The 26,468-nt window shown below is 45.8% G+C and overlaps 3 protein-coding genes across 5 annotated transcripts; 1 reads left to right on the top strand and 2 right to left on the bottom strand.

Moving 5' to 3' along the window:
- Window positions 1–633: 633 nt before the first annotated feature.
- LOC308110254 (VIP peptides-like) lies at window positions 634–6,267 on the bottom strand. The gene is made up of 7 exons (XM_080464444.1): window positions 6,201–6,267; window positions 5,662–5,796; window positions 4,562–4,624; window positions 2,715–2,819; window positions 2,074–2,205; window positions 1,200–1,288; window positions 634–807 (listed from the first exon to the last, which is right to left on the bottom strand). The coding sequence occupies exons 2-6, from the start codon at window positions 5,772–5,774 to the stop codon at window positions 1,222–1,224; spliced, it is 480 nt and encodes a 159-aa protein (XP_080320570.1). The 5' UTR covers window positions 5,775–5,796; window positions 6,201–6,267; the 3' UTR covers window positions 634–807; window positions 1,200–1,221.
- A 1,239-nt stretch (window positions 6,268–7,506) lies between these two features.
- On the top strand, window positions 7,507–21,935 carry LOC308110250 (signal-induced proliferation-associated 1-like protein 2). Of its 3 annotated transcripts, none has more exons than XM_080464439.1 (21): window positions 7,507–7,795; window positions 12,654–13,840; window positions 14,310–14,428; window positions 14,539–14,727; window positions 14,822–14,948; window positions 16,412–16,500; window positions 17,023–17,177; window positions 17,263–17,863; window positions 17,960–18,234; window positions 18,327–18,521; window positions 18,776–18,814; window positions 18,933–19,000; window positions 19,189–19,280; window positions 19,347–19,609; window positions 19,845–19,934; window positions 20,381–20,450; window positions 20,523–20,679; window positions 20,770–20,883; window positions 21,161–21,239; window positions 21,309–21,390; window positions 21,485–21,935. In XM_080464439.1, the coding sequence occupies exons 2-21, from the start codon at window positions 12,790–12,792 to the stop codon at window positions 21,626–21,628; spliced, it is 3,999 nt and encodes a 1,332-aa protein (XP_080320565.1). In that variant the 5' UTR covers window positions 7,507–7,795; window positions 12,654–12,789; the 3' UTR covers window positions 21,629–21,935. The 3 variants fall into 3 exon arrangements, with proteins under 3 accessions (XP_080320565.1, XP_080320567.1, XP_080320566.1); XM_080464441.1 differs by having other exon boundaries at window positions 7,660–7,795; window positions 21,164–21,239; window positions 21,485–21,929; XM_080464440.1 differs by lacking the exon at window positions 7,507–7,795 and adding an exon at window positions 12,192–12,224.
- LOC308110251 (reticulon-3-B-like) lies at window positions 21,833–26,058 on the bottom strand. The gene is made up of 8 exons (XM_080464442.1): window positions 25,931–26,058; window positions 23,411–23,561; window positions 23,282–23,338; window positions 23,048–23,186; window positions 22,623–22,692; window positions 22,500–22,546; window positions 22,359–22,417; window positions 21,833–22,247 (listed from the first exon to the last, which is right to left on the bottom strand). The coding sequence occupies exons 1-8, from the start codon at window positions 26,016–26,018 to the stop codon at window positions 22,199–22,201; spliced, it is 660 nt and encodes a 219-aa protein (XP_080320568.1). The 5' UTR covers window positions 26,019–26,058; the 3' UTR covers window positions 21,833–22,198.
- Window positions 26,059–26,468: the final 410 nt, after the last annotated feature.

The raw sequence follows: 26,468 nt of genomic DNA, 5'->3' as shown, positions 1-26,468 counted from the left end.
TGTGTGTGTGATTGTTCCAGAGCTGAAAGGTGGTTTCACAATAGTCTATTACTACCTATTACTATCCCTAATTGTAGCACAACTGTCGACCCCATATTCACCCCCAGTGGACTAACTTAAGTCTCCCACAAACTGCGCGATTCGCGGCCGTCTGAGACGAAAGATCGAATTAGAATCGTAAAAAAAAAAAAAAATCCTGAAATTGGTCGTGCTTTCAGATGGCCGAGATTGTGTTTGATATTTGAGGAGTCGCAGTGGCGAATCCGAATACGTCATCTTATAAGGAACCAAGCCGAGAATCGAGCAGTCTGTGGAGCCTTAACTTGGCTATGGTGGGACTCTCAGCTGAAGTGGGCAAATATAGAGATTTCAGCTTGTTGCTGCCTTTTTTTCTGATGGTGCTCTTGTCGAGAAGAATCATTTTAACTCGTCTTCGTTTCAAGAATCTATTAGATATTCCAATTGAAACTGCTTTCATGGATACAATTTCACTTTCCTCCTTTCTCCTCCAGATTGAATCAATAGGATAAGATACAGAGTTTGTTGGATTTGTGATCCTAATAATGAAATGACATCCTCTCAGATGTCTTATTTCAATCTGTGAGGCTTTACTGATCAGGATCAATCTGCCTGGACTCTGAATCACTTTATTCAAACACAACATTTGGGATCAAATCCAACATTATATCAGGATCAATCACAGGAACAACACAGAACATCTCAAACTGAGAGAAGATCAAAAGTCATCAGTGGAAGGTCACCGTCAGATACGACAACACATCTCCAGGAAGGACGAAGTCACGGGGCCTGAAACAAATGAAGAAACATTCATGTCTTTTGACGGCGAGACATGGCGTGACACAGCTTGACATGGCCTGACACGGAGTGACACGGCGCGACATGGTGTGACACGGCCTGACAGTGTGACACGACATGACATGGCGTGACACGGCGTGACACGGCGTGACACAGCCTGACACAGTGTGACACGACATGACATGGCGTGACACGGCCTGACACAGTGTGACACGGCCTGACACAGTGTGACACGGTGTGACACGTTGTGACACTGTGTGACACGGCCTGACAAAGCCTGACACAGCGTGACACGGAGTGTCGTGGTGGCGTGGTGGCGTGACACGGTGTGACACGGTGTGACACGGTGTAATATGGTGTGACATCATCTAAAAGTGACCTACTACAGTCAGCTTGCTGATAATGTCATGGATCCGAGTCTTTGGGGGTCCGGGCTGAGAAGGGGTCCTCCATGAGGGCAGGGTCCTCAACACTGCACGCACGCACGCACGCACACACACACACACACACACACACACACACACACACACACACACACCCACACACACTCTCATGGTTCAACTCAGTCACAACATTCAATACTTTGATTCTCAACGATATTAAAGCCTGAAGAGAGACGAGAACTTTCAGTGTCGCTCCAACATGTTCAGCTGAACAATCGCAGTTTGTGAGAGACTCCATCTGTATCACCATGGAAACTGTTTGGTTCTGATTGTGAGCAGGTACACACAAAAAGTAGTTACACACTGAAAGTTGGACTCTGAATCGTGAGGCAGTTTCTTGGCTGTAAATGAGTAAAGAAATAATTTGATTTCAAACCTGCACACAATACAGCTTCCATAACATAAACAAGTGGATGGTTTGAAAAGGGGATGGATGAAGCAAACGCTTGTTCAGGTGAGGAGACGTTCAGAGTCGCCGATTAGATTCGCCTGAGGATTGATGGGAGCTGTTAGCAGTAGCTGATTCTCCTGGACAGCAACAGCAGAGAAACATTGATTGTCTGCTTTTGCTGCTCAGTGAACTTCTATCATGGCCGCTCAGCTTCCCTCCAGCAATACAGCTGCTGAGCAAACATCTGGGAAGAAAGAACCAGCAGGGACCCAAGACTCTCAGTTCATTCTGTGAAGTCAGATTGTGTTATAACATTATCACACACTGACATCAATATTGTTTCCCTACGCTGATATATGATATTATATGCATGATAAAATGTGCTTTTCAAAAGTTGGATGTTTAAACATCTGAGTGTCGTACCTCCTCTTCCCCTGCAGGATGAAGCTCAGGTACTTCTTGGCCGCCATCTGTTTCCTGAAGCGACTGTACTTGTTGGTGAAGACGGCGTCAGAGTGGCGTTTGACAGGGAATTGGTTTTCTATCTGGTCATCGCTGCACAGAGGACACATGCAGTACAGTGTTATACTCAGTTAAACTTCAAGTGGTGAAAGTGTTTCTCCATTAAGGAACAAGGAAAGTTTCCTCTGTGGTACAAGACTAACCTGCTTTGTGAAGATTTAGACTAGTTTCTCTGCATATGAGCCCCAGATCGACCCTGTGGTCTAAAATTAAGTTCTAAATGAAGTAAATCTAAAACCTCTTCATACCATGAACATTTCTTTCTCCACCTTTAATGACCTTGGAAACAAGTTGTCCCACAAAAACACTTCTTCCTCCTGCCTTCATTTTGGACTCTGAATCTGTCAACAAACTGTGTTAGCGTGTTAGCATGTTAGCATCTCAGAAGAGTGTTAGGCTGTGTAGCTGTGATGGCGCCTCCTGCAGGTCACACAGGGACTGACACAGGAAGTATTGCCAAGAGAAAATACAGGACTTGTTTCAGCTTTTTATTCAAATATATTTTGGATCAGATGTTTGAGGAGATACTTATCATGTCGTACTGGAGTCGCTTGGTGATCATTGAGTCCAGATAATCTTTGGCCGTCATCTGACTGAGCAGCCGACTGTAGCCGCTGGTAAACAGTCCGTCTGCGTGACGAGTCGATCTGAGAACATAGGAAGGATTTACTCTCCTCAGATTTGATCCCTTCTTTCATTCATCGCTTCCTGCAGATGATTTAATTCAGTGACTGACTTTTTTTGGTTCACTTCTTGACCCACTGAACCGACACACACTCAGTCAGTGAGCTGGGTGGATCAAAACAATCTACTTCATGATGAACGCATCAAACTCACATTCAAAGATTATCAGTGAAGTACGATTGCCTTCAAACAGACTGCCTCCGACAATGGACTGACACAAACAGCTGCCTTCTGACAGCCTAATGCTGTGGGCTACCTCAGACAGAGGAGTAACACAGACAATGGACTGTATTAGATAATGAGCTACCTCAGATTGCCTTAGGCCCCGTCGACACGACAACTATTACAAGTGTATCCGCAAATCTTTCTTCACGTTTGGGGGGAGGGTTTACACGACACCGGTGTGCGGTTGCACTGTATCCTGAAGTTTTAATCCGGCTCCCAAGGTGGAAAGATTCTTTCACGGTCGTGATTCCCTCCTGCGCCCTCCTGTGGCCCGGCAGACTAACTACATCGTTGTTCGTGTGTCCGCTGCTGCATTGGAAACACTGCTTATTTAACGGATTATGCGTTGTCACATGAAACGTTGTCGTGTAAACGGGGCATTCGACCTTTGGCTGCCTCGGTATGAGGACGGTCTCAGACATTGGATTACCCCAGGCAATGGATTATGTTCGACACTACCATGGACATTAAGTGTCCTTAGACTGTGGAATTACTCAGTAAATGCAAGACTTACACAACGGATAATATGAGAAAATACCTCAGGCAGGGAATTCATTGATATTAAACTTCCTCTGACAATTACTGTAGGCAGTGGTTTGCATCGGGCAGTGGATTACATCACATCCCTTTTTTCAGACACTGTACCCCCTCGAGTTGTGGAATGATTCAGACAGTGAAATGTCTTGCACTATGGATGTTTTTAGACAATGAAATCCTCCAGAATGTAAATTCAGAAATGGAAGTCCTTGTGTAATTAAACTGCCTCGGATAATGGACTTCCTCAGACAATGGACTGTTAAAAAGCTTGAGGAGAAAATGTAAAAAAAATAATAAAATCTGAAGCCGAAAATAATTTGACTTAGTGTGTGATTCCAAGCACAAAACATGCACATGTTTGGTTTGACATAAATTGTTGAGCTTCTTTTTCAACTTTTAGTTGTGCTTCTCATGAAATGTTCTCCTCACTTAGTTCCACGACCTCTGACCTTCTCCCGCTGAACGCTGATAAACAATCTTCTCCGATGCACATTGGATATAAATCCGTAGTGAACCCTGTGGTGAACAGGCTGCGTTAGAAAGAGCATCTGTGTGTATTTTTCTGACGTGAAACAGACTGACTGCAGAACACAGCATTGATTTACACTCAGAGTGACAGCGAACTGAAAGGCCAGAATCAAACCTGAGGGGCCGTTCATGTGCTGGAGCAGTGAGTCAGAAGGTCAGGAAACAAATATAACTTTATCATTAGACATCATGAACCCGCCCAACATCCACGGCACTTTGAAGGAGACCACTTCAACCGGTGCCATTGTTCCTCTGCAAACTCTCAGACATGTTTAATCTCCATTATATGATGATGAAGAAACTTAAATCTGTCTCAGCTTCATCAGCAGTCATCTGAGTTTGTCTTCATTTTGACACGGAGTGAAAAATATGAACCAACAAAAGTTTCAGTTTTTTCTAGAAATGGAAAGTTTACCGAGTTAACTCCGGGATATTTTTCAGGTTATCCTGAGCACAGCGACTCTCGTCTGTCTGAGATCTGTAAGGAATCACAGAAGCTCTTCCGTTAACAGCAACAACAACAGCAACAACAGCAACAACAGCAACAGCAACAACAACAACAACAACAATAATAATAATAATAATAATAATAATAATAATAATAATCAGATACCAGAGCATGTTAGAGTTGAGAGATGCTGCAAGTTGAGCCCATATTACAAATGATTGACTAACTAACTAACTAACTAACTAACTAACTAACTAACTAACTAACTAACTCAATAAATAAACAAATAAACAAACAAATAAATAAATAAATAAATAGATAGATAGATAGATAGATAGATAGATAGATAGATAGATAGATAGATAGATAGATAGATAGATAGATAGATAGATAGATAGATAGATAGATAGATAGATAGATAGATAGATAGATAGATAGATAGATAGATAGATAGATAGATAGATAGATAGATAGATAGATAGATAGATAGATAGATAGATAGATAGATAGATAGATAGATAGATAAATAAATAAATAAATAAATATAAAACCATAACCCATTGTTTATCCATTGTAATTAATCGATTTGCAGTGACTCTGATCTGTCAGTGGAAAAATATAACAGGCATATCTAAAGAAAGACAAATTAATACAGACCACCAACAGAGTGATAGAGTGATGGAGTGACAGAGGGTTAGATTGACAGGGTTTTAGAGTGATGGATTGATGGAGTTATAGAGTGAGGAGCTCAGCCATCCGGAGAGACTCCTCCATACTGAGTTAAATGAAGGAGGTTCATCTGATCAGGATGTTATAAATATGGTGAAAAAGTTACTCTAAACATAATGTAAACACATTGTAAACACACTATAAACATAATGTAAATACATTGTAAACACACTATAAACATAATGTAAACACATTGTAAACACACTATAAACATAATGTAAATACATTGTAAACACACTATAAACATAATGTAAATACATTGTAAACACACTGTAAACATGTTGTAAACATACTTTAAACGGACTGTAAACATCCTCTGCTTCAGGTGAGCAGGTTACCTGACGGAGGAGGCCAGTGGAGGCAAAGCAGAGCAGCAGAATCCACACAGATGGAGGAGGAGGAGGAGGAGGAGGAGAGGGTGGAGGAGATGAAGATCTGTCATCACTCTCATGGTCACACACAGCAGGAACGGTCTGTCAATAATAATAAACACACAACGTGAACTCCTGCCACTTCTCAACAGCGGAATGTTTTCACTGAGAGGAATCAGACTCACTTTGATTTTTAATCAAATTAAATATGACGTTTGTTCAGCAGGCGCAGAGAAATCTAACTTTCAGAGTTCATTCAACTCTTTTAAAAACAATCCTGCCAGAAGATCCTCCTCAAAGATATACTGTCAATATCAAACGTACATTAAAACACAAGTTTTTGAACAAAATCCGAAATCAGGAAACGACAAACTAATAGGAGGAAAATCAAGACAAAGACAAAGAAGAGAAAATATTTAAGTGAATTCATTCAAACTAAAGATAAAGTCGGAAAAGAAAAGCTCACAGCAGGAACCTGATGAAGAGGATAATTTGATGAAGAGAACCTGATGAAGAGGAGAAGCTGATGAAGAGAAGCTGATGAAGAGGAGAAGCTGATGAAGAACCGACAGCAGACTGGCTGACTCTCACAGCGCTGCAGCCTTTATATCACACCCACACAACTTCATACACACACACAAACAAGGGGTTCACGCACAGATACACAACTTTATACACACACAAACACTGAGTTCACGCAGGGATACACAACTTTATACACAAATAAGTTTGAAGGTGAAAAAATAATTTTTAGTTCGTGTTTATACACATATACAATCAAAATGCACAAAGATTAAAAAGTGTTGAAACCTCAGAGGATTTTTAAAACTGCTGTGATGTGATGTGAACCAACGTTTGGCCCAAACACACATTAATGGAGCAGACAGCTCGTTAACAGTAACGACTTCCTTCAGCCATCAGGCCTGTCGTCACTCAGGAGTCTGATGATGGCTCATTGACCATCATCATCATCATCATCATCATCATCATCATCATCATCCTCTTCACCATCTTTATCATCATCATCATCATCATCATCATCATCATCATCATCATCATCATCATCATCATCACCACCACTATCCTCCTCCTCCTCCTCCTCCTCCTCATCATCTTCATTATTCATCACCATCACCATCATCATCATCATCATCATCATCATCATCATCATCATCAGCTGTCATTCATTCATTCTCCACCACAAACAGAATCATTTTCAAACTACAAACACAAACTAACTGCCCACTTCCTGTTTCCTGTTTCTGGTCCCTGAGGCGGCACACACACACACACACACACACACACACACACACACACACACACACACACACACACACACACACACACACACACACACACACGCACACACACAACACATTGGGGTCAGGCACCCCAAGGGGCCTCGGATTAGAGACGCTCTGATTACACACCTGTTTCTCTTTCGAACTGTGTTTGTGTGTGTGTGTGTGTGTGTGTGTGTGTGTGTGTGTGTGTGTGTGTGTGTGTGTGTGTGTGTGTGTGTGTGTGTTGTGTGTTTGTGTGTGTGTGTAGGTTATTACTTGCCGGCAGCAGCAGACTCATTGGAACAGTAACCCCCCCCAACACGCACGCACGCGCGCGCACACACACACGCACGCGCGCACACACGCACACGCACACGCACACACAGAGGCACAGTTATGTGTGAGTCGCTGTTTGCTTTGTTTTTTAATATTTGATGAAGAAACAAGATACGAAGTCGTGACATTTCCACGAAACGAGCAGACCCGAAGGCAGCAGAGACAAAATGTCCGAGCTGCACCTGAAGGCAACACGAACCAGACTGAGCGGAAACAGCTGAAACACATTGTTTAAGTCCGGACCCTATATGAGGAACCCCGGACACCGAGATCGGGACCCCCGGAACCCGAGACAAAGACCACGGGACTCTTGAGACCAGGATCTAAAGACCAGGACCCAGAGCGAAGACTTCCAGCAGAGAGACCGGCCGAACTGGACTCAGAAACCAGGAGCTGCTGTGGAGCCACAAACAAAAAGTCCACCGGGTCCGGACCAGACCCGGGTCTGAAGTCAGTGAACCGGGTCCCCGTTCTGTAGGGAGGTGAGTTCATGTGACTTAAGGCAGGAGAAGAGATGGTACCTAGAACAGCCTGATCTGGGGTCTGGTCTGATCCTGATGTTGGTACTGGTCTGAATGCTGGTCTAGGTTCTAGTCTGTGTTCTGATCCTGATCAGCTTCCAAACAATCAGATTGTTACAGTAAAAGTATCCAGAATGTTGATTTACATGGAGTAACTAAGTACTCAGAGTAATGCAGTAGTGCTGCAGCGGTCGAGTTCAGGTCAGTAAGTTTGAAAAAAGTAAACTGGGTTAAAACAGGAAGCTGATGAATGTTTGATGGCGCCGCTTGTTTACTGTGTGTGTGTGTGTGTGTGTGTGTGTGTGTGTGTGTGTGTGTGTGTCACAGTTAATGTGAATATGAATATTTCATTCTCCAGAGTTGTATGGTTCAGATGTTGTTGCCATGGCGACGGAGGTAAACTGAAGTGTGGCGAGTTAACTGGCTGTAGACGATGTTGGAGATCACAGGGTCAGACATCCCTCACACGTGAAGGTCGAGCTGCATGTCACTCCTGACCAGGGATCATGTAATCTGATTACTATGTGGATGATTTTGGGGGGGGGGAAGTGAGTCTGAACACTGTGCAGGTCTGAGATAAATTTTTAATACTCACATACAGGTCTGGGGCTTTGCAAAGTATTCTGGGAGGGCACTGAGGGGAGGAGTGGGATGGAGGTCGGAGGAGTTTTATTATTCCAGATTAAAGTGGGAGACACAAACACACATGTAATGGTCACGTGAGCAGCTGAGGAGATGTGTTTGGCCCACCTTCTGTGTGGAGTGTGTTTGGTCAGCTCCTGGCCAGCACTACACCTGTTACAGGTGTGTTACAGGTCTGTAACAAGCATGCTGCAGCGGTGACAGTGTGTGACCATGTGTTACCGCTCTATTGTCGATCTGTTATAAATCTAACAGGTGTGTCTTGCATGCATGGTTCCAATGTGTTACTGTTGTGTTACATACCTATTACAGTTGTTAGGTGTCTGTCACAGGTGTGTTAGGTGTCTGTCACAGGTGTGTTAGGTGTCTGTTACAGGTGTGTTAGGTGTCTGTTACAGGTGTGTTAGGTGTCTGTCACAGGTGTATTCCGGGTGTGTTACTGTTACAAGTCTGTTACAGAGACGTTACAGTGTGTTGCGTGTCGCTTACAGGTGTGTTACACGTTTGTTAAAGAAATGTTACAGGTGACCTACAGACCTGACGCAAGTGTTTTACAGGTGTGTAACAGTCACGTATGTTACGGATGTTATATTTGTTGTACATGTGTTTTACAGGCATTTGCAAGCGTGTTACACGTTACTCGCATCAATAACATGCTACGTGTTATAAAATTATATTGAATGTTTTTCTGACCTGTTGTGATGTACACGTGTCACTGCCATGTTACAGACGGGTCAGATGTTACTATGTGATACCTGTGTCACATGTCAGTAATATCTTATGGCTGTGTGATGTCACTGAGGTGTTACACACATAACCTGTTACTCACATTCTATAAGTTACTGTCATGTCCTGTTATTATTTCAGATATGTTCTATGTTACAGTGTTACTGTTACATGTGACACGTCATAAACATGTTACATTGTACACACATGTCACTTCTTCCTTGTCTAAGTGATGCATGTTGGCTTGCAGGAATATTTAATGTGTTACGTGCTACAGATGTGTTGCGTGTTGAACACTACAGATAACGTGTTTATGGACGATGCTTGTTGAGCTGCTGCAGTTGAACATGTTCAACTATAAAGTGTCACACCTGATTTCTAGTCTGTGATATACCTGCAAATACCCTCAGGCCAGTCATGTCACACACACACACACACACACACACACACACACACACACACACACACACACACACACACACACACACACACACACACACACACACACACACAGCTCATATTTTTCCAACGGCACCGTGACGCCTCCAGCTGTCACTGCTCTACATGACAGAGACAGCTGCAGGAAATATCTCACACACACACACACACACACACACACACACACACACACACACACACACACACACACACACACACACACGCATAGTGATTTAACATAACTGTGTATAAAAGCATCAATGTTTTTGTGTATTTCATTTTTACTGCTGGTGTTGTTATTGTTTTTAATTATTTTCTGTTGCTATAAATTTTGTTATTTTATTGGTAATATATTATTGTTACCTTTGCTCCTCTTCTGTTAATCATGTTATATATTCTATATCAATGATATTATGTCTTTTTTAAGGTTGTGTCATTATTTCTTTTGCTTTGTTGTTGTTTTGTTGGTATTTGTGTGTTATTTGAGCTGTGTTGTGTTGTCTATGCTGTTTTTGTTATTGCTTGTTTACAAACTTTTTGCATTGTAGCTTTTGCCTTTGTTGTCATTGAGGTTGTTGTTTTTGATTATTACCCTGATTCTTTTGTTGTAGTTTTTTCTTCCCTTTGTGTTGTTAGTTTGTTTTGTTGTTGGTGTTTGTGTGCTCTACGGCTGTTGTTACCGTTGTGGGGGATTTTGCTGCATTCATTGTTGTTTCCACTGTGTATGTTGGTGTTGTTGCTTTAGTTGTTGTTGTTTTTCCATAGTTTCAGTGTGTGCAGGAGGGTATTCCAGAAAGGAGATTCAACAAACTCTGAGTCTCTCCTGAACTCTGAGTCGACTCACTTTGAGGTGAAACTCTGAGTTTCCGGTTCCAGAACAGCTGATCTGAATTAGTTCAATCAACTCTCCAGTTCTTTCACAGTAAAAGCCCCAGCGCTGCAGCAGCGGAGGAGAGAGACGAACTGGGAGGAAGTTCCTGCATGAAGCAATGTATAAGTTTCAATGATCTACGCCATTGAGTGAACTTTTAGCTTAAGAGAAATAATAAATAGGTATAAAATCAGAATTTTATTTCGGTGCAATCCAACAGGAGAAACGCGACTTGGAAGCAGCTAAACAGGAAATACAAAACCATAATTCTCTACCTGCTCTACACACTGTTGCTTTACCAATATTATAAAGAAAACTACTATTTCACAAAAAAATTCAAATAAAACGTAGTGCTGTGCATAAAATGTGCTCTGATGTTTGGCACGGAGCAATTCAGGAAGGAATTTCCCCAACGGAAGATTCTCTCATGACAAATCATCTCAAATTCTTTGTGAGAGCTTCAGGTGAGAGGAGCCAGTAGAAACTCTGAGTTTCCTCCACAAAACCTGTGGTGACTTAGAGCTGAATTCATCTCTTTATTTGGAACCAATAACTCAAGATTTCCCTCATTTCAGGGTTAACTTACTCTGACTTTTCACATAACCTGCTTCCTGGAATCCGCCCTGCTGGTCTTGTTACGTTGATCTTCAGTTTTCTGCTCTGTTGCTTTTTCTTGTTTTTATTGGTGTTGATGTTATTGCTTTTGTTACTGTTCCTACTGTTGTTCCTTCATTTGTTGTTGTTTTGATAGTTGTTTTTATTTGTTTTTTTATTTATGTTGCTCTACTTGCTTGTTGCTGTAATTGCTCTGTGGAGTCCGCTGATGTTTCAATCATTCTTCTATTTGATTTCAGTTTCTAGTGTTTTTGCTCCAGGAGCCGATACTACCACTCTGGTTTTCTATTTCTATTTCTGAGGTAACTTCAGGATTAACTCTGATTTTCTGTACTACAATGCTGATTCACTTCTTCCCGGGATAACTCACCATGGTAACTGACTCCGAATGTCTATCCTGCTCTGCAGCAGGTTATGTTCTGGATAAGAGGTCAAAGCTCCGCCTCCTGACCAATCAGAGCTCTTGCAAAATGATCTGCCCATTCTTAGATGATTCTGATTGGTGCACTGTTTCAGCGCAGTTAGGAGCATCGTGCTGAAGAGGGAGTTTTTAGAGCAATCTTTTTGGCTGAATAAAGTAAATCCTGGTCACTGAGGCTTTGAAGGATGTTTTTGATTCTTGACTTGTTTTGAATAATGAGTTAATAATAATGGTCGCACTGACAGAACTGCAGAAACAAGGAATTTATGGAAGCAGATCTGCTCCTGTCATCATGGTGAAGAATTAATATTAATTAATATTCCAACACAAAACACACTCACAAAAAGTCAGCCTCAAATCAACTTGATGTAAAAGGTAAACTAAAGGAAAAGCTGTTTATATTGTCACTATAATTAATCTGCTCTAATCTCACCAAGTCAGTATTAACAAGTCAGGAATGTTCTGGCTTTGGCTGCAGCAGCAGCGGAGTTGCTTTTAGCTGCTGGATGTGTTATAATTCTTCATAATCTCAGAGAATAACTGCTCCTCTATGGTAAAGTCAGCTGCTCTGCAGTGTGATTGGTCAGACGCTGCAAGCTCCGCCCCCTTTCATGGGTTGAACTAGTGAGTTGATAACCTGCTTTGTATTAACACTGATTGGGATCCAGAATGTCTGGGTGAGTTAATCTAGGTAACAGATATCCTGGTATGTTAATCCAGGTCGTCGGATTGGCCCGTTACTGTTCTTTTCTTGTTTTTGGTTTTATTTGTGTTCTTGCTTTTGCTTGTACCTAATTTTACAGTTGCTGTCAATGTAATTACTTTAATCGTTGGTAATGTTTTTTTGTCACTTTTTACATTTTAACCCATTATTGTTTTTGTTTCTTTCATTGTTTCTATAGATTTTCTTTTTTCTTATTACTGGTTTTTGTTGTTGTCGAGCGAACAGGAAGGTTTAAAATTGTGTGTGTGTGTGCGGCTCTGAGACATGACGCCTCTTGTTTCTCGGAGGTTCACATTCACACGTGTTCTGACAGCCTCCCAGACGACATGAAGAAGTGATGAGTCAGCAGACGAGACTGTGACGTCGTGTCTCTGTGTTTCAGGTCTGGGCAGATGAGGACTGGACCCGGTCTTGGACACGGATCTGCAGGACGGTGGTGATTGTGATCCTGATGGATCTCGGACATTCATGACGTCTGCCAGTAGGACCAGCTGAGAGGACTTCTCAGGATCAGGACTATGGGGCCTCCTCTGGTTCAAGGAGTTCCTGCCGTACCAAAGATGGGGGTCCGGTCTCGGGTGTCAGACTGGTCCCAGAGAAGAAGTGACGGGTCTGTCCAGCCCCCGGCCAGGAGTGACAGTCTGATCCCCGGCTCCCTGAATGAACGGCTTGGTTCTCACCCGCTACTGGAGACAAACCTGGACCGGCAGACTGACTCCGAGACCAGACTCCTGGTGCGTGACGACCGAGGCTCTACCCCACCCACCAGGAGGACTCAGTCCACGATGAGGAGGAGCAACAGCGAGGCGGCGATCAGCAACGCTGGAGACCAAGGTGTGGATCCCGCCGCCATCAGCCCTAACACGAGCGCCAGTCTGAGGCGAGCGTATGGCAGCTCCTCCACCCTGGACGCCTCCAGGCTGGACCCCTCCACCCTCCACCCCTCCAGCGAGACGCTGAGGACGCAGCAGGAGCCCAGTGCTCCTCCTTCTGAACCACCACTCCGGCATGCCTCCGTCCCGGTCGCTCCAGACCTCCTCCACTCGGAGGGCCTGGACCACCAGGAGGCGTCGGTCTACAGAACTGTCGGTAGGAGGAGCAGCCAGGACTCTTGGTTTACGGTGACCCCTCACAAATGTTTCTCTCACTACGATGTTCAGAGCATCCTCCTGGGCGTGGGTGGGGCATCGCCCCCCTGTGGTCGGAGGACAGACCTCCAGGCCTGGACGACGTCGCCCTGCTCAGACTCGTCTCCACGGACTCTGGACGGACGCCACGATCTCGGCACGTCAACTGATGCAGACGACGGGAAGAGCAGCGGTCTGGTGCTCAGCAGTCCTTTCTTCTTTACCGAGGTGGGAGGAGAGACCGAGAGGACTCTGGGTCTGACCCGGGTCCTCAGCTCCAGCAGCGAAGCGCCGCATGCTGGGCGACGCACCAATGCAGGCGTTTCGGTTCTGGAGGGCTGCAGAGAGAAGCCAGCCTTCCCCCTAAACCTGATGAACAACTGGAGCATCGAACACGTTGATCACGGAGCCGGTTACTACCTGAAGTATTTCTACACCAGAGGTTTGTGTTTTCCTTGTGTTCTGACTCTGCCAGGTCAAAACCATGAAGTGAAATATGATCCGTTTTCTACAAGTTGCCAGTAATCATGATGCCTTCAGGGTCTGGTTCAGTCTCCTCTGAGGTAATAAAGTCGTTGTTGCCTGTGGAGCCGCTGCATGTAGAAACAGGATCATTGAATCCAGCAGAGAACTCAAAAACACATTTAGAATGTTTAACGTAAACTGTCTTGTCTCACAGCTCAAGGAGGAAAAAGTGAACTTTAATGTGCGAGCGGTCCTCTGTCTCGGCGTCCCTCACTCCGGGTTCCGTTTTCTTCCTCTGCAAGACGAAGTTCAGGCTCCATAGTGGAGCTCCGGCTCTGAACCCTCCGACATCGTACAGATTTAGAGTCATTCGGCTGCACTGGAAGAGGACAGCTCTTTGATTACACCTACATGTGTGACCTTTGACCTCCCTCTCTTCCCTCCAGATCACCAGAATTATTTTGGCTTTGATGAGACCTTTGGTCCAGTGTCTCTGAGCGTCCGGCGAGAGAAACTCCACAAAGGGACCCAGTACAACTACCGGGTCATCCTCAGAACCAGCCAGGTGACGTGTTTACCTCAGTCCACTTCGGTCCACCTGGGTCCGGCCTGCTGGTCTCTCTCTGACCCTAATCTGCCTCAGTCTTGACCAACCATGTCTCTGCCCTCCTGCAGGTCTTCACCCTGAGAGGATCCATCTTGGAGGACTCAGTTCCATCTTCATCCAAACGCGGGACGAGTCGAGGTCTCCCACTGAAGGACGTTCTGCAGTTCATGGTTCCTGAACTCAGAGTTGAGAGTCTGAAACGGGCCAGCAGTTCTCCCAGAGTCCCTGACCTGCTGCTGCAGCTGGACCAGCAGGAGGTGAGCTGAACTCTGAGGTCACCATGGTAACCACAGGCCCCTCCCATCTCCACTGACACGTCCCATCCCTCATCCCTTCATTTTTGGTCTCCAGCTCAGCTCCCAGTTCAGTGTCGACGTCCAGTTCTGTGCTGAGGACCAGACCGGAGGTCCTGCTCTGGAACAGTTCCTGAACCTGCTGACCCTTAAAGTCCCACTGGAGGGTTCCACCAACTGCCAGGGTAGGTTGGGCCCGATCCAGAACCAAGATCACACCTGATACAGATTCCTGACTCCAATCAAAGGATCAAGTCAGATCTGAATCAAAACCACATCCTGATACTAACCCAGAACCAGTATCACACCTTAAAGGGGACATATCATGCTAAATCCACTTTTTTAGCCCTTAAATGCATTTTGTTGTATATTTAGAGTGTTTAGAAGTACAGCAAAGTTCAAAGTAGTCTCTTCAGGTGCTCCGTTGATATCTTTATATTCTGTTTTGGTCATATTTTGCGATCGGTTTCGATTTTTCTATTCTCTATTACGTTTTTTGAACAATGACGTCACAGTATTCGCAGCGGAACTGCCAAATTAGGACATCGACATTTCGAGCAATCCGCCATTTTTGTTTCTCGCTGCGATTTTGTAGTCCAACCGAAGTTACGAGAGGATAAGTCGAAATGTTCGGTTGTTGGATGTAGTAACCCACAAGCTTCGTTACACCGTCTCCCAGCATCAGAACCTTTTCGAAGTGCCTGGTTGAGTTTTATTTTTCACAGAAATGTACCCACATCTGTGGGTAAGGTCATTTTTGTGTGCGCGAATCACTTTAAGGACGACTGCTTCAACAACCTCCGCCAGTATAAAGAAGGATTTGCCGAAAGACTTGGTCTGATTGAGCGGTCAGTTCCTTCTATCTATGGAGACGACGAACAGAGCACTTTGGTAAGCTGTATATAACGCTAAAAAGTGTGATGATAAGACGTCCCTGTCATTGTTTTGTTAGCATTAGCAGTTGCACCGTCTTCATATGTTAGCGCTGTGTGCTCGTTTTAGATTATAATGTAACTTCTGTGTTAAATAGTCGATGTAATACAGGCAGTATTGTAGTAGTGGGCATGGATGGAGAAGTTAGTGTAAATATAGTAACACACCATTGCGTTACATCCATATGAAGACGTTGTTCTGTAGGTGCATCATCGTCATTTTCATCTCGCTCCGCCGGGTCCGACTCTGGCTCCAACATGTATGGCTGGATGGACAAATCTTCCGTTGTTGACATTTTGTAAATAATGTGTGAATATAAAGTTTCTGCGCCGCTAGATAATTGTATCTGTTCTATCAAACTACAAAGATGGCCGAACAGGGTGACGTTGAACCGAGTGTCACCTCTGCAACCTGGAGAGGAGGCGGGGTATGAAGTGTCTCATTTGCATTTGAAGAGACCGCCCCAAAACGAGTTGCTCTCAGAAGCACATCAGAAAAGGGGTAGAAAAGGGGCCTGTGGAGCTCTAATAATGAGGAATTCAGACCCAAGCATTGCAGTTTTGCGTTGTATAGACCACAACTGTATGATTTATATGTAAAAAGGAAGGATTTAAAAGCATGATATGTCTCCTTTAAGAAGAGCTTGAGCCAGGTCTTCTGTTGATTGTTTACTGACTCGCAGTGACGCAGTAAACATGTTGTTCTGTGTCAACAGGGAGTCCGTCAGTCTTCACAAAGTTTCATGATTTCAACCTGAAATTCAACGTTTCTGTACTGAAACCCAGAACCAACGATACTCAACAGGTACTGTTACTACTACTGCTACTACTAATACTACTGTTTATACTACTACTGTTAATATTACTACAGTCACTATTGCTACTCCTGTTAATACTACTACTGTTAATACTTCTACTGCTGAAACAACAAAGTTAGGATCGTAGCAGTAACGGGTTGTAAACGTTGTATGTTTTTAAAATGCCAGCTGGAGTTTTGCTCTCGGGGTTGATCTTCACTCTGACATCACGACTGTTATTGATCCTCACTCCGACGCCACGACTGTTATTGATCCTCACTCTGACGCCACGACTGTTATTGATCCTCACTCTGACATCACGACTGTTATTGATCCTCACTCTGACGCCACGACTGTTATTGATCCTCACTCTGACGCCACGACTGTTATTGATCCTCACTCTGACGCCACGACTGTTATTGATCTTCACTCTGACGCCACGACTGTTATTGATCTTCACTCTGACGCCACAACTGTTATTGATCTTCACTCTGACGCCATGACTGTTGACTACTCTTGTTGTTTCCCAGCTGCGGCTTGACGGTCACATCAGCAACACCGTCACGCTCGTCTTCCAGCAGCCTGAAGATCCCCCTTTCAATCCAGAAATCATCCACTCTCAGTTCTACCGGGTCTTCATCATCGTCAGAGTCCATCGGCCCTGCAGCCAGCACACCTGCTACAGGTGTGTGTCACCCACACAAGTCACGTTGCACCTGAGTGTGTTGTGTGTCCACCTGCTGACGTGTGTGTGTGTGTGTGTGCTGTAGTGTTGCCGTGTCCAGGTGCAGAGACGTTGCCTCGTTTGGCCCGTTGATTCCGTCCGGTTGGATGTTTCCCGCCTCCCCCGCTTTCAGAGACTTCCTGTTGACGAAGATCATAAATGCTCAGCACGCCGTGCGCAGATCTGACACTTTTGTTGCCATGGTGACATGCAGCAGAAAGCGGCGCCTGGAGGAGCTGGTGGAGAACTTCAGCAGCCCGACGCCAGTGGAGTCCTCATCCTCCACCAGGTTTAGCTTCATTCCTTTCAGCGGGAAGAACAAGGAGCGCAGCACACGGGGCGCTCATGCTCACCTGCAGAGTGCTGGTGCACTCACCTGGGCCGTGGCGGTTACGGACTTCAGCCGCTCTGCCGCCGCCGTCGCCTGCAGACTCGCCATCTCCAGTGAGCTGGTGGTGCTGATCGAGGAAGACAGCAGACAGGTGGTGTTCAGCTGCCACTGCAGAGACGTGATCGGTTGGAGCTCCGCAGACCGACACCTCAAAGTCTTCTACCAGCGTGGAGACTGTCTGCTGCTTTCAGCACAGGACGGACGGCGGGAGGACGGATGGTGGGAGGACGGGCATGAGATCACACACAGGCTGCAGGTGAGGAGCGTTCCCATTGGTCCAACCACCCTGCTAATCTTAAAGTGGGAGGAGTTTGGATCTGATCTCGGGGTATTTGTGATTTCACGCCCCTAGGTGGTCACCAGCGGCGCTGCGGCAGTTGAAATGACACTGAGGAGGAACCTCGCGGGTCAGCTCGGATTTCATGTGAACTTTGAAGGCGTCGTGGCGGATGTGGAGGCCCACGGCTGCGCCTGGGAGGCGGGGCTTTGTTCTGGCTGCCGATTGGTGGAGATTTGCTCAGTTGCCCTGGTAACGTTGTCTCACGAACAGATGATTGAGCTTCTGAGGACGTCAGCGATGGTCAACATGGTTGTCATCCCGCCACACGAGGACGGCACGCCACGCAGGTCACCGACACTCGCCTTGTTTCTCTCTCTCACTCACTCACTCACTCACTCACTCACTCACTCACTCTTTGTTCAATCTGTTTTGCTTTCAGGAGTTTTTCAGAAACTTTTCGTGTCCCGATGTTTGAGTTCTCTGACGTGACATTCTGTCCCCTCCAAGTGGCCCCGCCCACATGGCACCCTCCCACACCCAGAGTACCATCCAATCACAGTGCAGGCTGTGTTCCTGAGCAGCAGCTGAGTGCAATCAAGCCGAGATCCATATTCAGCTTGACAGAGGGAAGCAGGTGAGAGAGCAGCCGTGAGTCACTGAGTGTCTGCTTCTTTGCTGTTTCTCTCTCATTGACAGCAGGTGGTGACTCACTGCACCATCCTGTGGTGAAATGTGGGATTACACCACTGATCCAGCAGCAGTTACCTGGCTAGCTTAGCACCATCATTTTTCTTCAGACAAATGTTTACAGACTGTGTGAGGAAACCGGATTCCCTGCAGAGAACCAGAACACCTCCGCTCTCTCTCACCTTGTTTCTTTCTCTGCAGTCAGTCGACTTCCACTGAACCCCAACTGATCCACAGGAGGTAATCTGATTACTGTTAGCACTACTCATCTCCGGTCGCATAGAAATTATTTGAATTACTATTTCTTTCCTCTACGCAGAGTAATCTGATTACCTGACCTGTTAATCTTGGCCCTCAGAGCTTCCGATTGGCCGATCAGCTGTGATGAGTCCAGGGTGGAGAGCAGCAGAAGGTCGAAGTCTGAGGGTGAGTCGCTCACACATCATCACACCGTCAGTGGCAATGTAGGAATCAGTCCAACTATAAAATTAAATAGTTCAAAGGTTTCAGGTAGGAACAATGAAGTGTATAAGATGTAGAAGATAAAGTTGCTAAATATGGATAAACACCAGAATGATCTCTCTTCATCGTGACGTCTTCATCATGTCCTCCAGAGAACAAGAACCTTCTTCAGCCTCCTGTGGTGATGAAGGTCCCGATGCAGTTTGAGCTGTGTGACTGTGAGAGCAGCGTTGCGCCGCAGAGAGTGAGTCCAGTGTGGAGAAGAATCCTCTGCTCCGAGCGTCTGCTGATCTCTGATCTTTGTCTGTAGGTTTCCGGGAAAAGTTTCTCCAGTTGCTCCACCAGCAACACGTTGTCCAGCAGCAGCAGTGACACACAGCCCACCCACCGCACAGGGACGTCATTGGACAGTGGCATAGACTCCGCCCTCTGCGTGTCCTCAGCCCCGCCCCCGGTTCCAGCCGGGACGCTGGTTTTGAGGGATGTGTGGGGGGAGGAGCGGAGCAGGGGAATCCACCGGAACGCCTCCACCCGTCACCTGATGGAGCGGAGTGAGAGCTGCTGTCTGTTCAGGTGAGACGGAGGTCAGAGAGGGTCAAAGTTTAGATTTATGCTAGAAATCACATCCAAGGCTGATGTTCACATCCAGCCACACGCCGTTTCAAGCACTTTTCTCAAATGTTCCCAGTTCCCAGCTGGGAACTATCCCATTCATTTCCCAGGAACATGGAGACTTGTGAGATTCTGCTCTGATTATTGTTGTGGAAATAAAACCTAAAAGGAGCTCACGTGGCTCCATCTGTTACAGAGACTCACCTGAGGCATCCTTCACCTCCACCAGAGGCTCCGCCCAGGAGAAGCTCCGCCCACAGGAAGTAGAAAGTCTAGAGGTCAGCAGGTGAGTGAAAAACCTGCAGAGAGCCGGGAGGCGATGGGAGCACAAGATGGCACAGGAGAGCGTCGATGACATGCGAGAGTGAAACATCGTTTGGAGAGCAAGAAAGAAAAGAAGCTCAGTGTCGCCACCTGGAGGTCGTAACATATAGCAGCTTAATTAGGAAATGATCCAAGGTGGCCTGAACCTAGATTTCACAGGAAGTCAATGAAGTTAATAGTTAATATCTCTAGCTTGCTCCTGTCAGTCCTGATAAATATGATTGAAACCAGATTTTCTGCTGGTTGGGATTCAAGAGGTTTTTTTTACATCGGTTACAAAGACCAGACATACATTCAGTTGAGTATGTGTTGTTATAATGAAATACAGAATATTTGTGTAGCTGGTATTTTTCTGTTTTTAAAATACTGTTGTTATATTCATGTCAGTAAAATCCAGAATGTTTTCAGACTGAGCTGCCAACCAATCAGAGAAGAGTGTGTGAAGATGATGCAACGTGACGTCACTGTGGGGTTGAAGGTGAGTCTGTTCATTGAAGCTGATTAATTAACTGTGACATCATCAGTGTGTGACTTCTGATTGGTCTTTCAGTCCTCCATCGTCCCCTTGTCTCCATGGAGGTCTCTAACCCGCAGCCTGTCGGAGGACAGTCTGTACCGGACTTTGTCCCGCCCGGGCTCCCGAACGTCGCTGCTGTCAGACCTGCAGACACCGAGTGCGCCCGGAGCGCCGCCCACTCTGCGCAGGAGTGAGACTTTGACAAAGAGAGCGTGTTGCTGAAGGTACTGGACATGTGGCGCAGATCCTGCTCACCTGTCTCACCTGTCTCACTCCACAGACAAACTCCATCGTTCTGACAGCTCATTGGCTGGTCGTGGACAGACGTCCCTGTCCCGAGGGTCTGCCCAGCTCCTCTGGAAACATCTGGCAGACGTCACTCAAACCATCAGAGGTGAGGAGAAACCAACAACAAATCGACTTCGTGGCTGCTGCTCGTATTCCTCAGTGGCTGTTTTTTTGTCAAGTTCCTGTTTGTTTGAGAATTATTTTTGTTTATTATGTTTTTATGTTTGCTATTGTTTGTGTGCCGATGGTTCATTTGTTGTTTAATTGTTTAGTTTCTTCTTTTTGCTTTTTTCTTCTATATTGATGTTCGTTTGTTTTCTATTTAATATTTTGTTTAGTTGTTGCATCTTGTTTATTTTTCGATGTTTCTTCCCTGTTTGCAGCAGCAGGTTTGTTCTCGGAGCTCCGGCGGCTCTCTCACGCTGCGGCGGCGTCATCGGAGAGTGCTGCTTTGCAGGACAGGTGAGGAACTACCTGACGACGTCATGCGACTTTCTGTGACATCAGTGTGACATCACCTCTACCCCTCAGTGGCGTCGCGATGCCCTCGCTCCCCGGTAAAGTTGACCAGCTGGAGGAGGTCCTGCGGCGGCTGCAGTTCGACCTGCTGCAGGTAACGCCCCCGAACATGATATCACACAGATGAGTGTGTGCTGTCATCACACTGACCTCTGTGTGTGTGTGTGTGTGTGTGTGTGTGTGTGTAGGAGCAACAGGACAAGGCGGCGCTGGTGCAGCAGGTGCAGAGTCTCCGTCAGGACAACCTGCGTCTGCAGGAGGAGAGTCAGACCACCGCTGAGCAGGTCCGCAGATTCGCCACCTGGATGCTGCACCAAGGGGCGTTACCATAGCAACCAGCGTCACTTCCACCAATGAGGGAGCACAATGTCACATGGCGAACTCTCAGGCGTTCGGCTGGTGAAAACAACCAATCAGAGCCCAGAGGACGCAGTGATGTCACAGTGAGACCAGACGTGTTTGATTCTTGGCTGATTTTAAACTGAAGGTTGTTTTGTTTTTTTTGGTCAGATTCAGAAACTGTTCGGTAGCATAGTGACATTCTGTTTCGTCCCAACACAAAACATTCAGTTTTATTTCTTATCAAACCAATTTTAACCTGCTTCACCCACAATAAAACATTTTCTTATTTGCATTTTTTATTTTTTTTTTTATTAAGTCTGGCCTCCAAGAGGCGCCATTACACACCTGCAGTAATATAGAGAGTATCCAGGAGCGATGCTAAAGGAGTTAGCCTTGAAGCTAAATGAGTAGCTTTGGATCCAGCATGAACTTTAGAGCTGAAGGTGAAGATACGCAGGAACTTTCTTTGTTTCGTATTTGATTTTATTCAAATTCTTTCAGAATCAGCAGGTTAGATGTTAAAAATGGACCAATCAGAGGAGGGGGAGGGGCCGCAGTTGTCATTCAGCCTTGGTTCTTTTCACAGCTCCAGGTAACCGGTCCTGGAGCCTGAAACAGACAGACGGTGTCATCAGATGATACGGAAGGCTGTATCTCCATGGAAACGGCTCACCTGCAGTGTTTACTAACAATAACAATGAAAACAACACCAAGACTCACTTCTGAACAGTTTCCTCCAGTTTGGTCCGAAGTAGCGCCACCTGGTGGTCAATCTGAGCCTGAACACACACACACACACACACCTCATCAAAAGCCCTGTTTTACAAAAAGTGAGAAGTTGTGTAAAACGTTCATGTCTACCTTTTTCTTCTGGTAGATCAGTGGTGTGGTGAAGAAAAATATATCCGCTGAGAAACACACACACACACTCACTGAATCACTGCTTTTCATCATGAGAAATATTTAAGTGAAAAAAAAACTTACCAAGAATCAAGATGGTGACTCCGTTAAAAATAGCGCCAATATAAGTCATCACCCACATGACTGCAGCCAGCTGAAATATGACCACATAAAGCTGAAACGTGAATGTATCATGGAATAAAACCATTTCAATATGACGATAAAAAGAACAAACATGATAGAAATACAAAATGTAACGATAAGCTGAAACAGGACAAAAAGCAGAAAAGTGATTGGGGGGGAGCTGAAAAATTACGGAAACGCAACATGAAACAAAACAAACGGCTACAAACACAACAAAAAGCCAAACATGATAAAGAATGAATCACAACAAGAATGAGCTGACCCTGTGACAAAGAGCTGAAACATGAGGACAAAGACGAAACATGATGATAAAGCGATGCTCGGGAGGCTGACAGGAGCTCAGGCAGCACGACGAGACCACCGACCTTCAGGGAGTCGACCAGGTCCTCCACCAGCAGCAGCCGGCGGCTCTGACAGGTGAACCAGTTCAGGTGAACCAGACTCTGATCAGCCAGAAGCCGGATCGACTCAGAGGACACCGAGATGTCCCGCTGCAACAGAGACCTGGGGGGGGGTTACTGTGTGTGTGTGTGTGTGTGTGTGTGTGTGTGTGTGTGTGTGTGTGTGTGTGTGTGTGTGTGTGTGTGTGTGTGTTTTACCTGAACGGGTGACCTTCGTCAGACTTCTGGATGGCCTGGATCACTGACTTGTAAACCCTGCAGACAGGAAGTACACGTGTCATCATTTCTCAGGTGTGACTGACCTACGTGACCAGAAGCTCTGCCCACCTGAAGGTGATGGAGACACAGAGGCAGGCCAGCAGCAGGTAGGACACCACACTGATGACTGACAGTGTCGCCACGGAGACGAGGACCAGCATCGATATGCCGAATGCCGCCGCAGACTTCTTGGGCTCCTTCCATTGGACGAGCTGTAAGGCTGCAGAGCGCCGGGCTGTCAGTCACTCAACACACACAGTTTCTCTCTCAGGACACGAGCGTCCATGTTTGGACGTGGAGGGACAACTGTGTCCACAAAGATGGCTGACATTTAAATAGTTAAACATCATTAGTCATGTTTGTAAACTTAAAGCAGTGACTCCAGAGGCGTTAAACCTGCAGGGGAACATGCAAACTGTGAAAAACAGAAACTCAAAATCCAAATAAATGTGATGAATGTTTGGATGCTGGGTTACGTATCCATGTCCAGAACTACTGATCTTCACCATCTGTTCCAGTCCAGGTTTTGTGAAGCTGCTCAGCACAAACACTTCCCTCTGTGATGTCACTCCATTTACATTTGTGCTTTGCTGCACTTTTTAAATCAGATTTGTGTGAGTAGTTTGAGAGAAGCTCATTCCCAAAGTGTAATCCTAGTTAAATTTTCAGATCAGATGTCATGTGGATTTGATTAACCCGGAGCTGCATTCTTCACTGAGCTCCAGACACTGCCAGATACTGAGCTCTAAACCCCGCCAGATACTGAGCTCTAAACCCTGCCAGATACTGAGCTACAGACTGCCAGATACTGAGCTACAGTTACAGGTACAGCCAGTTGAAGTACTCCAGTACCTGTTCTTCTGAAAGCAGCGTAAAACCTTGCCTCATCATGCTGAGGTTAGCTCATGAACGGTGATGATTTATGGTCGGGTTGAATAATTGGCCCTTTTTTAATTCTCACACTTATTAAGTTTAAAAATAAACTTTTAATTGTTTCGTCGTCAGTGAATAAAAAATAAAAAGTCTCATTGAAGGTAAATTACATGTTTTAGGACATATTTCAAGTCCCTGAGCTGCCTGCTCCTTCCCCTGGGGACAGTATTCCCTGTACTCTCCAGTATTCCCAGAGTAAAGTGGAGGAATGTTCTGGAGTCTTTCTATCTTTATAGTGTGTGTGTGTGTGTGTGTGTGTGTGTGTGTGTGTGTGTGTGTGTGTGTGTGTGTGTGTGTGTGTGTGTGTGTGTGTGTGTGTGTGTGAGAAACTCCATGGTGGGACGCCAGTAAATATCCTAAATAAAAGCCTCCAGGTTGGTTGTAGACCTGAGGGCAGAGCAGGAGGTTCACAGCAGACGACCTTCGTCAGTCGTCACTGAGGAAGAGGAGGAGGAGGAGACGATGATGTGTTCAGCAGATACAGATGTTGATAGTGTGACGTTCTGGAACGTTCTGGATGCTCGTCTGACCTTCAACCAACCCGTTACATCTTCCTCACATCAGAAACCAAGCAGCTCTGCTCCAACACTCCTTCACTCAGACAGTGGACTGGTCTCTGGTCTGTTCTGGTCCTGTTACAGACAGTGGACTGGTCTCTGTACCCTGGTCTGGTCCTGTTACAGACAGTGGACTGGTCTATGGTCTGGTCCTGTTACAGTGGACTGGTCTCTGGTCTGGTCCTGTTACAGAAAGTGGACTGGTCTCTGTTCTCTGGTCTGGTCCTGTTACAGTTGACTGGTCTCTGTTCTCTGGTCTGGTCCTGTTACAGTGGACTGGTCTCTGGTCTGGTCCTGTTTCAGCCAGTGGACTGGCCTCTGGTCTCTGCCCTGGTCCTGTTATAGGCAGTGGAACATATCGGGATTCAAGGTGTAAAATAAAACTGCCGTCGGTCATATTGATCAGACTGGTTCTTCATGTTAACGACTCTTCGACTCAGACTAAGATTAACCATGGAGTTCCTCAGGGTTCTGTGTTAGGACCCATACTTTTCACATTCCACACTTGGAAACCTTGAAATTCCATTGTTTTGCAGATGATCCACAGATCTATTAATTGATGAAGCCACGCTAGTGCTGAGCATCCCGAAGGTGATCTCGGTGCCGATTCATCTTCTGACGACCTGCGACGTCTGAGATGTGCAACAGCTGACATTTGATGGTCTGTTAATAGAAGCTGGAACCTCTCAGAGTGAGAAAATATTCAGTAATCCTCCTTCAGTCAGGAGTTTGTTCCTGAATCTCAGTCAGCTGATGGTTTTAACCAGCAGCCGGACAAAAGGGCTTTGTTGCTTTACCGCCTGCCGTCTTTAGCACAACCAGGATCAGCGGCGACGGCAACCAGGGGATAGATAGATCAACTTTATTGTCTGTCCTGAGGGGTGACAGCAATTTTTCTTTCACAAGGCCCCAAACAATGAAATACAACACATATTCAAAACCCACTTAAGACACAAGTACAGACATAAAGGAAATGTTAAACAAAAACAAGTTGACCTTCCGCCAATCACACGTACCCATTCAAACCGTTTCCATGACAACAGGCTGCTGTGTTCAGCCTGAGCGTCAGGTGAGTGCCAGGACCGGACAGCTGTCCTACCTGAGTGCTGGAGGTCTCGGAGCGAGGAGGAGGAGGAGGAGGAGTTAGATGATGGAGAGTCGGGGCTGCTGCTGGGGGAGTCGGCCATGTTCAGCTCCTTGTCCTGCTGCTTTTCTCCGACTCGACTCTGGAAGAGCTGCAGCAGCGGCCGGTGGCGATGACATCATCAGTGTGGGCGGAGCGTCGACGCAGGGCCGGGGCTAATGTTTAACCCTCCCAGTTCACAAACTAGAAAACTCAACATTTTGTTGGCAAGTGGAAACTGGTTTTAGTTTTTCCTCTCACGCTGATCCTCCATCGTCTCTCCTGAACTCAGGTTGAAGGTTGTTCACACTTCTGATTTCAGATGTTAATTCTGAGGTGAACAAATGTGACTTCTTGGATTCACTGGTTACCTTCTGGTACTGCTGAATGAAGAAAACTTCCACTGTAGTACCAGAATATCTCACTACTGCCGCCGTTAGCATCACGGTGGCTAACCGCTAACTCATCGTGATCATTTTCACAAGTCGATGTTTTCTACTTTTCAGAGTGAAAC

This window comes from Lipophrys pholis (genome assembly GCF_963383615.2).
Source record: "Lipophrys pholis genome assembly, chromosome: 5".
Lineage (NCBI taxonomy): Eukaryota > Metazoa > Chordata > Actinopteri > Blenniiformes > Blenniidae > Lipophrys > Lipophrys pholis.
This window is presented reverse-complemented; position numbering and strand designations above follow the sequence as displayed.

What these genes read in the sequence shown, in the direction of transcription:
- LOC308110254 (XM_080464444.1), bottom strand. Translation starts at nt 5,774, where the DNA reads ATGAGAGTGATGACAGATCTTCATCTCCTCCACCCTCTCCTCCTCCTC. An exon ending in ATGATCACCAAGCGACTCCA is followed by an intron (nt 2,206 to 2,714) that starts GTACGACATGAT and finishes TCCTCTGTGCAG; the next exon opens with CGATGACCAGATAGAAAACC. An exon ending in ATCCTGCAGGGGAAGAGGAG is followed by an intron (nt 1,289 to 2,073) that starts GTACGACACTCA and finishes GCGTGCGTGCAG; the next exon opens with TGTTGAGGACCCTGCCCTCA.
- LOC308110251 (XM_080464442.1), bottom strand. Translation starts at nt 26,018, where the DNA reads ATGGCCGACTCCCCCAGCAGCAGCCCCGACTCTCCATCATCTAACTCC. An exon ending in CCGAGACCTCCAGCACTCAG is followed by an intron (nt 23,562 to 25,930) that starts GTAGGACAGCTG and finishes GGCGCTCTGCAG; the next exon opens with CCTTACAGCTCGTCCAATGG. An exon ending in ACCTGGTCGACTCCCTGAAG is followed by an intron (nt 22,693 to 23,047) that starts GTCGGTGGTCTC and finishes GTCATATTTCAG; the next exon opens with CTGGCTGCAGTCATGTGGGT.
- LOC308110250 (XM_080464439.1), top strand. Translation starts at nt 12,790, where the DNA reads ATGGGGCCTCCTCTGGTTCAAGGAGTTCCTGCCGTACCAAAGATGGGG. An exon ending in AGCCAGCACACCTGCTACAG is followed by an intron (nt 17,178 to 17,262) that starts GTGTGTGTCACC and finishes TGTGTGCTGTAG; the next exon opens with TGTTGCCGTGTCCAGGTGCA. An exon ending in GAGAGCTGCTGTCTGTTCAG is followed by an intron (nt 19,610 to 19,844) that starts GTGAGACGGAGG and finishes CATCTGTTACAG; the next exon opens with AGACTCACCTGAGGCATCCT.